Source organism: Grus americana, chromosome 1, assembly GCF_028858705.1.
Source record: "Grus americana isolate bGruAme1 chromosome 1, bGruAme1.mat, whole genome shotgun sequence".
NCBI lineage: Eukaryota > Metazoa > Chordata > Aves > Gruiformes > Gruidae > Grus > Grus americana.
The window spans coordinates 65,300,381-65,317,201 of record NC_072852.1 but is presented as its reverse complement, the minus strand read 5'-3'; the positions used below and the strand labels follow the sequence as shown (position 1 = coordinate 65,317,201).

General features: G+C 46.0%; 1 protein-coding gene across 8 annotated transcripts in view; it reads right to left on the bottom strand.

The window, feature by feature from the left end:
- Positions 1–13,015, bottom strand: part of DGKI (diacylglycerol kinase iota) — a 230,807-nt gene extending 217,792 nt beyond the window's left edge. For 5 of the 8 annotated variants that reach the window (XM_054808326.1, XM_054808350.1, XM_054808335.1 and 2 more), the window contains exon 1: positions 12,653–13,015. In XM_054808326.1, the coding sequence (XP_054664301.1) occupies positions 12,653–13,009 (357 nt within the window). In that variant the 5' untranslated portion in view covers positions 13,010–13,015. Of the gene's footprint in view, positions 1–5,144; positions 5,267–12,652 lie in introns of those variants that run through there. The other 3 variants (XM_054808342.1, XM_054808367.1, XM_054808382.1) reach the window with 2 other exon arrangements.
- Positions 13,016–16,821: the final 3,806 nt, after the last annotated feature.

Genomic DNA, 16,821 nt, shown 5'->3' with positions numbered 1-16,821 from the left:
GCCCCCACACCGGGGTTCAGCAGCTGTGCCTTATTCTTTGTCTGTATTCACTTTGTATGCTTGTTTTATTTGTATTCAGTACAAGACCAGGTACTAGCATGAACACCAAGCTCAAAGTTTTTCCTTCCAAAAAAAAAAAAAAAGGGGAATTGGAAATGTAAGCAGCTATCATATGGGAAGGTTGAGGATATTTTCACGCTCCCATCAGAGCTGATGGCAGAATTACATTTGGTTGGTTTCCTTTCGGCACTATGGAGGTAGGGGTAGGGACAGAAGAGTTTATTGCACAATCCAAAGATTAGGGAGAACAGACCATATTGCTCCACCAAAGGATTAGAGGAGGCTTTTCTTTTAAATTCCCTGTTATCTGATCTCTCACATTTTCACCAGATGTGAGGTGCAAATTGGGAAGAATGCATTACTTGATCTCGAATAGGTGACTCTGGGTGACTACATATGAGGAAATTAAAAATATTTGTGTCATACTAAAGATATCTTCCAGCTACAGCCATCAGAGGTAGCTTAGCTTTGTGTCTTTCAAAAAAAAAAAAAAAAAAGCAGAATTTAATCCATTCAAAATAAAAAGAAAAGAAATGAGAGAAAAGGCTTTTCTGAAACACATTCATTAAGGGGAAAGTTTACACACAAGCTCTCTGGGTCCATCCTGCCCTGGAGAGCATTTCTCAGAGTGCTTCCAGCTTGAAACTGCCCACAGGCTTGAACAAATGAACATGTGTAATGCTCGGCTTATGTTGCTGATGGCCATCACATCCCCAAGAGGTGTCTGGACAGAAGCTTGCTGTGGGCTGGGAGAGCCCCGGCTGTTCCCAGAGGAAAAGACATGCAGTATCCTCTCCGGAAAGCAGAAAAGCTGTGCTCCAGCCAGCCCTCCCTTCGGAGGGCACCAAAGTCTTCCAGGCCAGACTGTCCACAGCCATTCCTGCTAAAAGTTATGGGTTTTCTCCCTTTCAAATGGAGAATTGTTAGACTGCCAAACATGTTAGCAGTTTCTAAACACCACATAAGCTTTGCAAGGAGGCATCTTAACTGCTATATTGGTCTCAGTCCAGTTCGTAACTGCCCCAGCATCACAGCCAACATTGGTCATCCCTCCCACGGGCTGCTGAAAGAAGAGAAATGACGAGCTGACAAGGCAGAGATCAGGTAACCCAGCCCTCAGTAATTTCGCTGTTCACCCTGGATCATAACACATTTGTCAAATGATGACATGGCCCACATAAGACTCAAGGAAATGAAAAACATTGTTTTGCCATTTGCCATCCAGTTCGAATCAAGATTCGCAAGACCAAAAGAGAGTCCGCACAAGCATCACAACACTACTCTGTATCCAAGCCACTGTGACCGTACTCCAGCACTGTTTGTTACGCACCAGCAGGGCTTGTCGAGCACTTTTCAGCATTCCTTCAACACCCGAAAAAGCTGGAAAAAAAAAGAAAAGCTGAAAAACTGAAGGCGGCAACTGGTGCCTTCTCCTTTTTGCCAAAGGTTTACATTACATTGGCAGGAGAAGTCCAAAAGTGGTCTCCATTTTTATATCCAATTGCACATAAAACACGTATATAACCACTTTGCAACCACTGCAACATAGTCTGCCACCGCAGGGCTTGAAAGACTCCAGTACTGCAAATCTAAAGGAAGCAGCTTAACGAAAACATATTGATAGTAAAGAATCAGAGATGCAGCAATGGACTATAAAGCTCACACTAGCCTTGGAGGCAGGAAGAAACTGTTGGAGGAAGCTCAATAACTTAAATCTAACCTCGTAGAACGTGACACCCAGTGTTTATGCACTTGCATGTTCTTTGTTCGTTGCACCGTGCAGCACACGGCCCCAGGTACATAAACCCACACAGAGCACCGGTGTCTTGGCAGGAAGGTAGGGCAGCAAAGGCAAAATACAGAATGAAAGGGGAGAAAGCACAACTCAGAATTTCTGGGTTTCTTTATCACCGTAAAAAGTGGCCAGGGACAAAACAAAGAAACTACCTGCTCCAAAGCCAAATATACTGCCCTGCAAGCAAAGTGACAGTTGCAACTGTTGGCTACCTGCAGAGACAAAAATGAAAAATAAACAATAGCTAAGTTCTTCTTACTAATGAAAGACCACCCACAACCAAACGTGACAGCTGCATGGGTACTGCTGCTAATTCCTTCTTCAATGTCATTTTAAATCAGGCTAAAACCTGGAGGTGACTAGAGTGCGAGCACAAAAAGCCGGCAAGACACTGGTACTGGATATCCCTTAAGGCAATAGCATCAAAGGCACTTTTCTTTTGTTTCCTATCTAAATTCTCTCAATGTCTCAACTTACAGCTAACCTCAAAACTCATAATGAAACTTTATTCACGTCTTTGGCATTTCACTTACTTTCACAGGAGAGTCCATTGCCCTCTAGGGCATCATCTCGAAACCATAAATCAGGCTAACATCAGCAATTAATAACCGAGGACCTGGCCTAGCATGCACCTACACATGGCATTTCATTGCCTTCAGAGAACCTACAGGATGCAGTGCTTGAGTTGGAATGAAACTCTACGTGTTTTCACAACAAAAGGATATACTCCTGGGATCATTCACTAATTGGATAAAAGCATAAGAACTACCCCATTACCATCCCTAGAGGAAACTCATTAGCAACCTAATGAAATAAAGTGATGACAGGAAGGTATTTTCTCATCATCTTTTAATGCTAACAGGCTTCAAAGCCATTTTGCTTCCTCACCCTCTCCTATGGTGCCCAGAAACCCCATGGCACTTCTCAGAGCATCATAGGCAGTCCCCTCTCCTGCACATTACACAGCATCAGGGAGCAGTTTTAGAGCACAGAGGGATTCTAAGATGTTCAGCTCATCACCTTTGATGAATCTGTGCAATTGAAGCTTAATCCCTGCCCCACTTGGAAAATGTTCCCCAGTGGGTCAAGCTTCCTGATGAGTCATACAATTTAGAAGGCACATAATCCCGCTATTAGGGGTTTTGCTGTTTGTTTTTATGAAAAGCTAAACTCAGAAACACTTGAAAGAAATTAGAAATATTGAAACAAATTTTACAATTTTGAAATATTTTGAAGTTAGTGAAACTACAAATATTGATGTGAGTACTACATAAGCATAATGCTTCTTATGTCTAGATTAAATACGATAATTTCTTTCACCTCCTGTAAAAAATGTCAGATCATACCCCCAAACACTTGTGTATCATATAGCCCTGATCAGACATACTTTAGGCCTACATATTAAACATACATTCCTTAGTAATGGCGCGGGAGGAATGGAGAATGTTGTATCCATCTGAAGAGGATAACGTAAAGCAAGACAAGGTATTCACCCACCACATTCCCACCATGCACAACTACATCTCTCACCACTAAACGCCTTCCTCCGAGTCCTTGGACATTCAAAGGGAACCGGCATCTCTCCATCAAGAGCTCTTATATACAGTCAGACAGCCAAAGCCACCAATATTATTTATGTCTGCAATGCATCTACAGCCTACCTGAGGCTATAGGGCAGCCAACACCAACATTCCCCAATGCCAATGAGTAAACTCACTGCTGGTGGCATATTGCTCGGCAGCCTGAGAGAGCAGCATCCTACATCTTCTCATATCTCATGTTTATCCACAAAGGTACACAGGAGGAGCAATGATGCGTTAAGTTACTATGCCTCAAACCTAAGTACAATTAGACACCTCCATTCTCTCCGACTACATGGCCATTTGTCTACAATAATGGGGATTAGCGTTCGGGAGTCTGTAGGGCCAGTGAGCTGGAAAACTTTCTAGGTAGAAAAGGAAGCCATAACCCCTCAAAAAAAGGGTAGACAGACCAGATGATAAAATAGCAGCTTCCCACTATGAACTGTAAATTTTGAAGTTAGCTAAGCTTTCAAACGGCTGTTAAATGGAAGGGGATTCTGGTAGTGCCATTCAGAGCTGCATTTGAAAGGAAATCCAGGACTGAAGAGTTCAGGACCTCATCACCAAGCCTTTTTCTAGCATAAGCATTTCAAACCACCAAGCTTCCTCAAAAAGTGCAGTGTAGAAAGTACTGCGGAAATAGCAGGCTCAGTCCCGGAGTACAGACAGACTCAGCCCTGCACCAGCTTACTTTGCCAAGAGGGTAGTAGTTACTGACCATCGGTTCCTCAGAACCGGCTAATAGATCCTTCGGTTCCCCCTCAATCCCTTACCTACCTTTATGCTGAGCCATCTTGGTAAGGTAGTTGGAGGTGCCGAGGCATTCAGAAGAGCCACTTAATGCCCTGTGCCAGCCTCAGGTTACCATAGCTCTTTAAAAACAAACCCTCCCGTTTGCTCAATGTACAAATAATTGAGAGGCAAAACTTGGGTATATTGTACTCTAAACAACATGAAATTATAATATTCAGGCATAGCTGTCCTCTGCTTCTCCCTCCACTTTCAGGTTTTCTTTGAAAGTTGCAGTTTCGATTCTCTTCTGTTCCCCTCTCCTTTTAAGCTGGATGAGAGGCCTCACTCTTACAGCTAGGGTTGAGGATCCATTCCCACTTTGTCACACAGACTCCGTCTGCCATCTTAAATAAGTCGCTTTATCTTCCTTTGTCTCTGTTTCTCAAAGAGGATTTACAAAGAATCAGGTCCTACACTGCCTGCATTAGGTAGATATTGTCACTTACAGATTACAGCCTTACAGGTGGAAAAAGATGAGACAAAGTATAATGGACAAGTATTAGACTTTTTTGTTTCATGTTAAAAACAGCAAACAGCCCCTTCCTTGACACAGCACTGTCTCCTACTCCATTTGTGGGTCTCCTCTGCAGATGAAGATAGGTCTTTTGTAAGTAAGAAATAATTCTAGTGAAATTTAAAGTGAAAAACCCCACTTTGCTTTCTAACCACAGCCACCCCAAGCTCAGTGTTATCTTCAGAGAAGGATTCAGGCACAGTCTGGACAGGAGAGGCTGTGCAGGATCACAGCCAACCTGTGGCACGTGACAGCCACCACATATTAGACAAGGTGGTGCTGGCGTGAGCACCACATGCATCTTAATCTTCACCAACAAAATCCTCCCTGAATTCATTTGTAGGCAAAATGCAAAAGACAAGTTTCCAGGGAGGCAAAAAAAAACCCCCAAAAAAACCACCTTTATGAGCTGGCTGAGATGCTATCAACTTCCCTGTTGGCAGCGTAAAGGGCGTTGCATGTGCATCAGCGATGGCCTCACCAGAAGCTCCGCACCCCGAGAGACAGGGTTAAGGAAGAATTCAAGGGCTGGCACAACATGGGCACCAGGGAAGCAGTTCTACCCACAGGCCAGCACGTCCACACCGAGAGAAGCAGGAAAAGGGAAATAAAGAGTACAGTACAGACAGAAAGGAGAAATGAAACCAGAGAGACCTGGTGGCTTTAGATGGGCCTGCAAGCTCAGCTCTTGGCACGGCACTTTCCGTCAGACCTAAGACCTTCAGCAATGAGCAAACACATTAATATTTTATATGCATAAATATGTATTACATCCAAAGAAAGGACAGTTAAATAAAGGGAGAAAAAAACGCACGCCATACACTGGCATTATCAACATAATGACATCCCTTCATCTCACATTCCCGGGCATTTCTACAGAGTGTGCACTGAGGCTCCCGAACACTCAGCCCACCCTGGTACGCTTTCCTCGGCCCACACAGGTCCAGCAATAATTTAGTAGAAAATACAGATGGTTTTCCCACATAGCTACAACCTGCAAGACATGCAGTCCTCCATGCCCATGTCCTGTCATACACCTTCCCTCACCCTGAAGTTACTCACCGTGATGTCACCTTACCCATACACAGCCATCACATACCCAGCACTAACCCACGTGGAGGCTTCTCTAGACTCTGTACACGTGCATATGCACGTACGTGGTCTTTTAATGCACTCTCACGCGTTTTATTTCCATATACACCCAATCCCACACAGCTTTTCTCTGTTAAGAGTGACAAATGGTCAAATCATTCAAAAACCACAAGGTGGAGGGGAAGTTCAGACACTGGGGGCATACAGGTGAACAGTATCGTTGATTTAATGCATCACTCCCACATACAGAGATTTTTTTTTTAAAAAAAGAAAACAACAACTTTTCAGAGAGAGAGAGACATAAAAAGGAGCTCAAACTTCCCACATCCGTTTTATTCCAAGGCAAAGTTCCTCATCATCAGTTCTGTAACTAGAAGAGGTTGCCACAAAGCTGCGAGCCCCTTGTGCCTGATCATTGTTGTCTTCTTTCCCTTTTTTCCTTAATATCTGGGAAATCCTTTGGCTGATAGTGTTTCATGCACAGGCTGTGCTGGATTTACCAATAAAGAAGCAGGAAGAGCACAGAAGAGTGTGGCACATATGCATCACCTTCCCAACATCTTGGACAAGTTGCCAAATAAAAACCGAACCTATCAAAAGCCGGATGAAGCATCAAGTAAATCATTTTTTCAGCCCCATGACTGACCCAGGTAAGAAGAGCTGACACCTGCTCATTTATTCTAAAGGACTACCCAGAACAACAGTGGTTTTCCACCCCATCAAAATTACATGGCATCTGATTCAGTGTTTATCACCCAATGAAATTTTCCACCTGCAACAGTCCCAGGACAGTCTGAGTGTACAAGTCTGAGCTACACAACAACTTTACTATGCACTCACACAGGCTCCGACTTTCAAATCACCGGTGCATTTATCTCCTTCTGAGTACGTACGTAATTCCATTGCAGCTCATGCGTATCTTTACCCAGAGTTATCATTCACAACGTGTCTTTCGTAAAGTACTGCTAACTTGAGATACAAAAGGGAGAACATAAGACATGTTCTAAATTCAAAGACAGTCCTTTTACTTTGTGTGACCTAGATGTGTCGGTGGCCAGACTTGCAGCCACATCTCAAAGTCAGGAGGGAGCTTTAACTGTCAACCTGGCTGTCCCACGGTATTATTCTTGTTTCTGAACTATCCTAGCCTTTTTCTGCATTGTGCTCCAACACGGAACTTCCACCTCAAAGCCTTATAAATGAAAAAGCTTCATGAAGGCCCCTTCATGTACCAAATTGTCCAGTGATATCCTTTGGGAGAAAATGATAAAATGGTGATGGATGTTTTGGGTGGCAAAGTAACTTAAGTCATCACTGTTATGCGAGTGGGTGGTAACTCTGTACAGTACATAGCCGAAACTCTTAACAAAGACAGTTGCAAGCAGATCTTCCGAGATTAGGCTGGAGAGCAAGAATTATTTTCTTGACATTTGGTAGAAGATAAAAATCCATCCATCGTTTTCATGCAGAACCACGTCACTCATTTATAGAAATAAGATGTATTAAGATTCAAGGAAAGTTAGGTAAAAGAAATCAACACAATCAAAAAAATCAAAGGCTTGTGTTGGGTGTTTTCATTTTTACAAATGTCATTTGGCTTTAATTATTTATAATGCTTCACAGTACACTAGTAAATGCTGTCATATTTCATAAAATAATTAAGTCTTAGTAATAGGAGACACCTCTACCATCCTGTCTCTATTTAATATTTACTGAGAAGTGATGTGTGTTTTATGATCATTATCATGTCTATAAATAACCGAAGCAAAAACAAATGAGGATGTTTCCTATCCTTAAATTTCTGTTTTGGTCTAAGGCCCCATCTGTAGCACCAGGTACTTAGATCCTCATCAACAGTGACGAGACTTGTGTAATCAGGGATTTCCCAGGATTTCCCTGCCATAACTTTTTCCCCCCTTCAAATGCAGTAACAAAACCCACTCATAATTACAACTCCAGCTACTTTTTGCCACAACACATAAGCAGTTGTTGCTGGTGGTGCAGGAGGAGAAGCCAGCTTGATTCTTCACTTCTGCTCGCAGAAGAAGCACGCAAAGCACGTCCCGAACAGACTCGTTTGCCAAGTTGGAAACGACAGCAAAGGAAACTTAGGTCACCTATTTTAGACAGCGACATTTCTGAGCGGAACTGGACAGCCGATGGACACGGTGAGTTAAGAAAACCAGCGCCTCCAGCCTCTTCCATCACTAGAAGCGAAACACGTGGTTTCCCGCTCAGCCAAGCCACCTCACCCAAAGATTAACCAAGCCGCCAACCCGCTGCCTGTTAGCGGCGCGGGACTCCGAGACGATTCGTTATGGCCCCGCTTTTGGAAATCCCTGAGCCACGTACAAGCAAGAATCCTAAAGCCTGCCTGCCACCCGCTGCATCGGGCAGGATTTCTCCACTTGGTCAAAATGAAACTACATTTCTCTACATAAACTATTCCCTAGTGACAAGCGTTTGCCAAACGCCACTTGCGCTCTCACAACAGGACCATTAAAACTTACAACCATATTTTTTATTTCCAGTGCCACTAATCAAGATCCCCTGGATTTCTAAATAATAATTAATAAGAAATTAAAACCCATTTGGATTCTTGATTGTTTTAGTCGGTTTGATTTTTGTTGTGTTTGTTGTTTGGGGTTTTTTTGGGCGGAGGGGGGATGTTTGGGTTGTGGGGGTTTTTTTAATCTTTTACTATTTCTCTAAGCTTAAACAATTAAGTGACAAGACTGCATTTCAGATAAGTTTCCAGAGCTGCAAACACCTGCAGAAAACCTGCTGGATAGAGCTTTATTTCCACAGTTTTCTCTAGCTGTAGTTTTTTGTTGCAGAAATATTCTTGAGAGTCTCTTTGGTATAGTCTGAATTTCTCTTTATTTCAAGAATTCCTTTGGGAAAGCTACTTTAATCTCTACTTTAGCTAAAAGAGACCATTAGGTTCCTCACAGAACTTTGCAGTGACAAAATAATAAATATTAAAAGGAAAGAAAAATTTACCCAGTAGCTTTGTGTCACAATGTCTTATAAATATTCTGCTGGGTCTAGAGTAGTATTTACCCCTTACATTTCTAAGAACCAATCTGTAGAGAGCATTTCTCTCTAGCAGGGGTACCTATTCAATTCATCTTTTTTTTTTCTTTTTTTCTCCTATTTGCCAATTTCTTCACAGTGGAGTGGGAAACTGAACTTCTGGTTCTAGCGGTTTATTTAAAAAAAAAAAAAAAGAACATTTTTACATTTTTCATTTTGTGAGCCCATAGTTCAGAATTTAAGCAGAGAAAAGCCAAACCGTCTTTAAGAAACTTAGTCCCATATTTGTAGGGTAAAAAAAAAAAAGAGCCCTAAAAACTACTGCTTATCTGTTGGCATTCTGATGCGAGCATCCAACTATCGAGTCGGCTGGCCTCGTTTAAGTGCACGAGGCTGAAAAGGGACACCATTTCCCTGACCTCTCATTCAGTCTGCACAGGGACCGGCTCTGCGAGGCACCCCTCCCCAAGGGACCCACGCTTCCCATTGCGGGGCGGCCCTTCCCTCCCTGGCCAGCCCCGCATCGCTGGCAGGACCGGCGGTACCCACCACCTGGGCGCCGGCGGCAGCACCCCGATTACATCAGGCAGGGCAGGCGCCCCGTCTGCAAATTAAGATCCACTTAAGAGATGTGTGTTGGCAGCACGTACACACGCACAGAAACAGACACGCTTTAAACCCATTAGCTCACGCGCAAGCACGGATAAGTGGCATATCCCCACTGCGTACGTATACATAATTACGGCATATTACTAGAAAGAAAACAGCAAGCAAACATCTACTCTTAACGGAATGATGAGCTTTCGGTGCAGACAACGAGCTTTGTGAACATCGGTGCAAGGTGGGTACAGCTGGGAACACGGCAAGGTCAAGGGGGTTGCGGGGCTCCCTATGAGACGCACCAGTATTATTTAAAGCAAGCTTTTCCTCCTGATGGTTCAATATGAGAGACAAACATGCCCACGTAGGTATTTGCCACACAAATTCACGACATGTTTAATACAACAGTTCCTGCATTGTAAGCCACTGGCCACATCAGTACAAAACATTGTTTTCTGAACTACGTTCCTTGTGGTTTTGGTACAATTCTAGAGAAACCAACACATTATTTGTATGCAACAACTATGTCATCACCTAATTAGATGTGCATTACGATGAAAACAGTTGCTCTTTAGCAACAAACAAAAAGAGGGGGAAAAAAGATAATACTTTAAGTCAGATTCAGGCAAACCACAGTTTCATAATAGGGAGTGACTAACATAAAATTGTTACAGGAAATATTTTTCTTCTTCCTTTTTTCCTTGGCGACAATACTTTGGCCTCTTTTTCAGCCACCTGTTTCATTCCTTCGGTTGCCACCAATGGAATTTTTTACATGCATTTTCATGAATCTTTATTATTTTAAGCAAGTTCCAACTGTGGTGTTCTTTTCTGCTTGTATAAATACAGATATATGGGTGTATGTCAGTGTAATGCACCTGCATAGGGACTCCTAAATGAGCTGTTTGAAAGTCTGTATGATGCCTTGAATAACTTCTATCATACTAGCGGATAAGGGAGTCCAAGTGCCAGCATAAATAGATTTTCCTGCATATAATAGTCATTTACATTTACAAAGGTATTTCAGCACCATAATTTACTGAGAGAAATGGTAGCAATTTAAGGAGCCTGGGGGGTATGGGGTGTGGAGAGCACAGTGGAGGTCCTTTGTGGAAGTCTTCTACTCTATCTACTCAGATTGTTCTCATTATGGATAAATGAGGGAGTGCACATTACCTGTAGGAAACCAGCTCCCAAAGAAGAAAAGGTGTGGAAATCCAAGGATGCAAAGAAAATGTACTTTCTCACACATATCCTAAGTCACATAGAATGAGTAATATGCATCAAGAGATGCTTAAGAAAGGCTTTTATATCTAGAAGTTCAACACTTGCTATACGTTTGCCTAGACGAAGGAAAGGAGAAGCAGGAGGAAGAAGAGAAATAAACCCAACTTTTCCTCCTACGAGTGTTTATTATGAAACCCTCACAAACATAGACCATGTCGAAAGCTTCAAGAATAGCCACATCTTTAACACACTTCTAGATGATCTAAAAAACAGGACATTATAAACAGATTTTAATATCCCTCCCCAAAAGGGGAAAATGCCCAAACTAATGCAATAAAAATGAAAATGTATAGCCTGATTAGAAGCACCTCCAAGATTTATTGCAAGCCCCATGCCTTCTGTACCAAGAGCAGACGCGTTATCAAACCGGTCCCATTAGCAGTCACTTCAACAGCCCACCTACAGAATCTGCCTTTACCTGCAATAGACAACTTGCCCCTAAGTGGCACGCGCTGGGAAAACTGTCAGGATAGAGATGCAAAAGTGCCGAGTGATGACTGATGTAATGCTCTTTAGGTGTCTGGTAAGTTCTCCTTTTCACATCGCTCACCTTACTGAACGTAGTATGAATCATCCCAAACTTCACACTCACCAGCGAGACCATCAGCCCTTGTGGGGAAGTCTCCTTGCATACATGAAGTCTTATATAAAACTTCAGCTATGAAGAGCGTTTAATTACACCAGCTTTAAGCCCCACCGCATGCAGAGACTCAAACCATTACTAAACTATCTCAGATGTAAATTGACAGCAGGTCAAAAAAAAAAAAAGTATTACATGTCTGGGGAGATTCTGCAGCTAATTTACCTAGAGCTCGAGGCACTCTTTCCTTGCAGGGGTGAAATAAGTAGCAGTTCTGTGTTTTCTGCCCTCCCGGTTAAGAGGGCTCATCCCTAAGCAGACTAGCATACTGGTTACCGATGGTGTGCTGCCTCCACCGGGGCTTTGCAGCCAGAAAGAAGCCAGAATTAGGTAAGACTCAAGAACTTGTTGGCATGAAGCTTCTCAGACAGCAATTGCTTTCAGCAGCTGCTGATCATTAGCAGATCCTAGGCGGCAACAGAAAAGCAGAGAAGCCCCACCGCCAGTCCCTTCACACAGCTGTATTTACGGAAGGAAGAAATCCATTTATTTGCCATCAGAGATGTGCGATAAATGCACAGCCATAAAAAATACAAGACCCTGGTTATGAAAGTAGCACCCTGCTTTAGTTATGGCATGTCATATGGCACCCCGGTAGCTGCCCACTCACGGCCCTCAGCCACGCGTGGGGGCGTCGGGCACAGCAGCCCACCTATCTTGTCAACCGCTGGGGCTTACGCAACGGCTGCCGGCACGGGTGGGGAGCGGGTAGGGAGAGGAGACCCGCACTCCGTGAGACTTCTCACCGAGAAACCCCTCTCGGGAGCAGCGATGCCACCAGAAGGGTTTTTCCGATCCCTTTTGCGAGCGTTTGGAGGCGCCGGGAACACGGGCGGCCGTGCTTTTATGGCAAGGGCAAAGGGTAAAGACGGACCTATTCCTCCGGCAGCCGGGCACGATCCCTGGTTGTATCTCTGAGTAACTCTGAAGTTCACCCACGTACACCGTCCCCCTCCCCACCCGCCCCGGCGCTACCGTGCCGGAGGAACACCGCAAACCTGACGGTAGCGGCGGGGCTGGGGGCAGGTCGCTGGCTTAACAGAATGCCGATCTGGTGGGGGGCTCTTTTAGGCTTCGGGATGAAGGAAAAGCCCCCTCAAGCTCCAGGGTGCTGCCCTCACGCCGCTGCCCGGCCGCACCGCCACCGGACCCCGCCTGCCGCCTTCCCACCCGCGGGCATCCCGTGCCCGAAAAGTTCCCCCGAGACGGGCACCGAGGGCGCCCGGAGCCGGCCCCGCCCGCCCGGCACCCACCTGTAGGACACCTGCTTCCTGAAGGTGAGGCTCCGCAGCTTCTCCTCCAGCGACTCCTCCGCCGCTGACAGCCCCGGCTCCTCCGGGACCCCGGCGGCACCCGCCGCCTCCCCACCACCCTCGGCCCCCCGGCAGCCGCCCCCACCGGCCGCCCCCGTCTCCTCCCCGCTGGCTGCGGCGGGGGGGTTCATTGCGGCGGGGCAGCGGGGCCGAGAAGGAGGAGGGGGCAGACGGGTGGTGGCCAGCGGCTGGAGGCGCTGGGGGGCGGCGGCGGTGGCCGGGGGGCCGCTGCTCCCGGGGCCGCGGGACGCGCTGCGAGCCGCGGCGGCTGCAAATGGCAGCGCGGCCGCGCAGCATCCATCAGCGGCCGCACTGCAGCGGGGCATTGTGGGAAACTCTCGGCCGCCCCCCGCCACGCCCCGCCACCCGCCCGCCAATCGTCGCGCCGCACCCGCCGCCACGCCCCCCCCGCCGCCACGCCCTACCGCGCCACGCCCCCGCCCCCGCGTCACGGGCACCGTCGGGCCCCCGCAGAGAGCCGGGGCTGCCGGGCCAGGTTCTGGCGTCAGCCGTGCCCGGCTCCCTCCTCGCGTCACGTTGGCAATACCTCCGAGAGCCGGCTCAAGTGCCCCGGAGCGTCCAGCCACGGCCTCATCTTCTTAGCCGTGCTAGTGACTCCTAAACGTTCTTCCCCAGGCAATCTCAGTGCCACACGCTCAGAAGCCAAGCGCCCAACTCCAAAGAGACAGCTTTTGACACAAGCATCGCGGCGCATCTTACTAAAATAAATTGTCCTCCCGCCTTCTGCCCCCCCTTCTCCCTTTTGTTCACCGGGGGAGACTGAGGAAAACTTTCCGGGGAGGCATCAGCGGGGGACTATGTAGGCACATGAGCTGACGATGACAATAAGATTAAAAAGTACAGAAAAGGTCAAGGTCTGGGACTACGCAGAAATTACAGCAGGAATTATGGTCAGCCAGTGCTTTATTTTCTGCGTGCAAAGCTTCTCCAAGGCAATGCGACCCAAAATAGAAAGACTTAAGAAAAAAAAAGAGGAGGAACATGAACAACGACACTCTGCAGAGAAGGCAAACCCTACAGGAACGGCTTTCAGAACCACCCCTCCGCCACAGATGACTTCCCTCCGTGGCCTTGCCCTTCCTTCATCATCCTCGTGCCACAGCAGAGCCAGCAGCCTAACAGAAAGTCCGACAGGTGCCCAGCATCCAACTGTTGCAAAATTTTGGGTGTGAATCAGCCTTAGAGCAGTCAATGGGTTCTTTACACCTAATTCTTGCTCCTTCTCCAACCCTGTTTAAAGATTCAGCTTCTCCATACGTAGCATATATCGCGTTTCCATCCTTTGACTTCAGCCAATTAGCGTTTCCCTGCCCCTTGTTGGCAGTACAGAAGGGGGATGAAAAGTGGATCTTTTTACTACAGTTCAAGCATTTAAAAATTTAACCAGCTTTCAAAATTATATTCTATCCTTATGCACAAATGATGCATATATTATCTACATGCACATATGCTTCCTCCAATACATATATACATTTTCTCCCCCGAACCTCAGAGTACTTTTAGTGATTAATGAAGCACATAGAAAAAAGCATAAGTTACCAATGTAATACATGGCTTATTAGAAGCAAGACTAAAGCTCTTATGCAGAACTGTTAGAAGAAGGTCTGGATCCTGCTCTGAGCTGTGTCCAGAGAGATCTGCAAACCCGCACGGAGCTCTACTGAAACCCATCGATGCTCTTTCCATGCAGAGCTGGGACATCAGCCCGGAAGTCTCCAGATGAACTTCCAGGGAAATTAGCAGCTGATACTGCCAGTCAAAGCATCCAATTTAAGAACGTTTTTTTGGGGTTTTTTTTCAGAAAGAAACTAAACAATTTTGAGGTGGAACTGTCAAAGACCAGTTCAGCTGTAACCCAACAGGCAGCTTCAAGGATGAGGAGCAGTGCCGTAAGCCCCCCTCCAGCCATCAGAGGTATCTTTGAGGTTTTGTTGTTGGTGAAAACCATATGTTCTGTTGCTATGAGAAGATGCCAATGGCATGTGCAAGAAAAAATGCTTTAATTGCAAATTAATTTTGCGCTTGGAGAGCAGAACAGTATGCATCATCTCACAGTTTTATTCTTTTAGCCTTTGGTCTGCATGAGAACGGCCCTACGGCCTGTGCCCCAGCAAATCGCTCCACCTCCCCCAGAGCATCTGGAGCAAAGCCTGACAACAAATCAGAATTTCCTAACCCCCCCCTCCAGTGAACATCCACGCCGCTGAGCCCCGTCCTCCTCCTCCAGCATAAACCCTATTGTAGCTCCTGCTTGTCAATAACCATTTTGCCCACGTGACCACATTTACACTCTGCTCCAGGATTACCTGGTTTTCCTCTGACTGCTACAATTCGCATGACTCATTTGCAACACGAAGTGCTAAATTGACTTCCTATGCCTTTTTCTGAATATGAGCAATTATGAGAGAATCCGAGGCTCGTGAAGGAAAGCCCTGCTTACACAATTACACCTGTGGCGTAGCTGACAATTCCTGCGGTTTGAGAAAGGCGGCAACAGCAGAAACTTTACCAGAGCATCGCGTTTGCTCCAAGGCGTGGCTGCAGACATACCGCTGCATTAGGAGGGAAAGGATGAGCACAAAAATAGATTTTTTTAGCAGGTTTTGCCAGTATCTGGGGATCATCACGCTGGCAAAAGATGGAATTCCCATGGCCGGGATCTCATTTCGTAAGCTGGCAACTCGGCCAAGGGCTGGGTTGTCAGGTTAAGAGGAGCGCCTCGCATCACTCCGCGGTGACTCCCCTGCTCATCCGGGAGAGCTGACGAGCTTCACAAGGTGGGGAGCTCTTTTTCCTGGGTGGAAACGTCTCGCCGTACTGCATACCTTGAATAGCAGGGTGGATGGTGGGAATGAAAGAGGAAATGAGGAGAAAGGAAGGAATTCAGCCCTTTGGAGTAAAGCCAAGGGAAGGAGGTTTATTCCATTACTCACATGCCTGTTAAATCCCATTCTGAACACTCCAGTGCTGTGCGCGCTGTGGTAAGTTTTATTCAGAGTGGGAGGGACTAAGAATCCCATTCCTAATGGTAAAGAGATGGATATATGAAAACAGGGAGTGGGGAAGAAAGGGGTGAGGTAACCCTACTTGTTCTGTGTGCCAGGCTAGCCAGCGAGACGCCAGTCTACTTTGGATGGTCTATAGTCCTTAAGGTCATACAAAATTCACCCTCCAGGAAAACATACAAAAATACATATATTTATACACACGCACATGTGTATGTATGTATTTGCATCCCCCTTCCGCCCAATTTTATTTATTTTTTTTAAGACGTGACTGAACCTGCAGCCAGCTTCCCTTCCCAGATCCAATGCCGATAGATACGCCCACAACAACATTCCCTTTTGGTCAGCGTTTGAAGTTCAAGCAGAGCGCCGCTTATCCATCGGGTAACTGAGGGATGCTGAGGCTGGACACGGAGCGACCTCAGCAGATCACCCCGTTGGGCAGAACAGCTTCCCCCTGCAGCTCTGCCAGCGCTGGCTCCGATTAGCTCTCTGGCAACTTACTGCTTCCTGCTACATTCTTTTTTTTTTTACCATTTCCTAGCTATTTCGCAGTGCTGCTCCCCTTTCTGTGCGTAGGCTGCCATAGCTAGAAATATGCCCTGATTCCTGTTGCCAAGGTGTTCAGTGGAGGTGACAACAAGGGCCTGATCCTGGCTTGGAAGTGCCTCGGTGCTGTCCCTTCACAAATGCCACGGATCAAACCCAAGATTTTACCAAACAGGTTTATAAAAAGAGGGCTAACCAGGACATAAGCATTTCTTTAGACAGTGGAAGTGAGACAACCCAATAGACGTGGACTTAAACAGGTTATACAGCAAAGATAAGGGCCAGAACTTGTAATTTCCCCCTTAGTGGAGATCCACAAAAAAGGAATTTTATAGCAACATATAGGACTTGTGTAAATACAACTGAAGGTTAATTCCATTATAAAAAGTTAAACAAGTTATTCCTGGCTTCTGTGGGGACCATTCGAAGCCTACAGGAGGCAGCACCATAAAAGAGAGAAATCAAATCAATCACTTTTTGAAGCACAAACCGGAGGGAGACAAGACACACACGCGTCATTCATTCAACACAAAG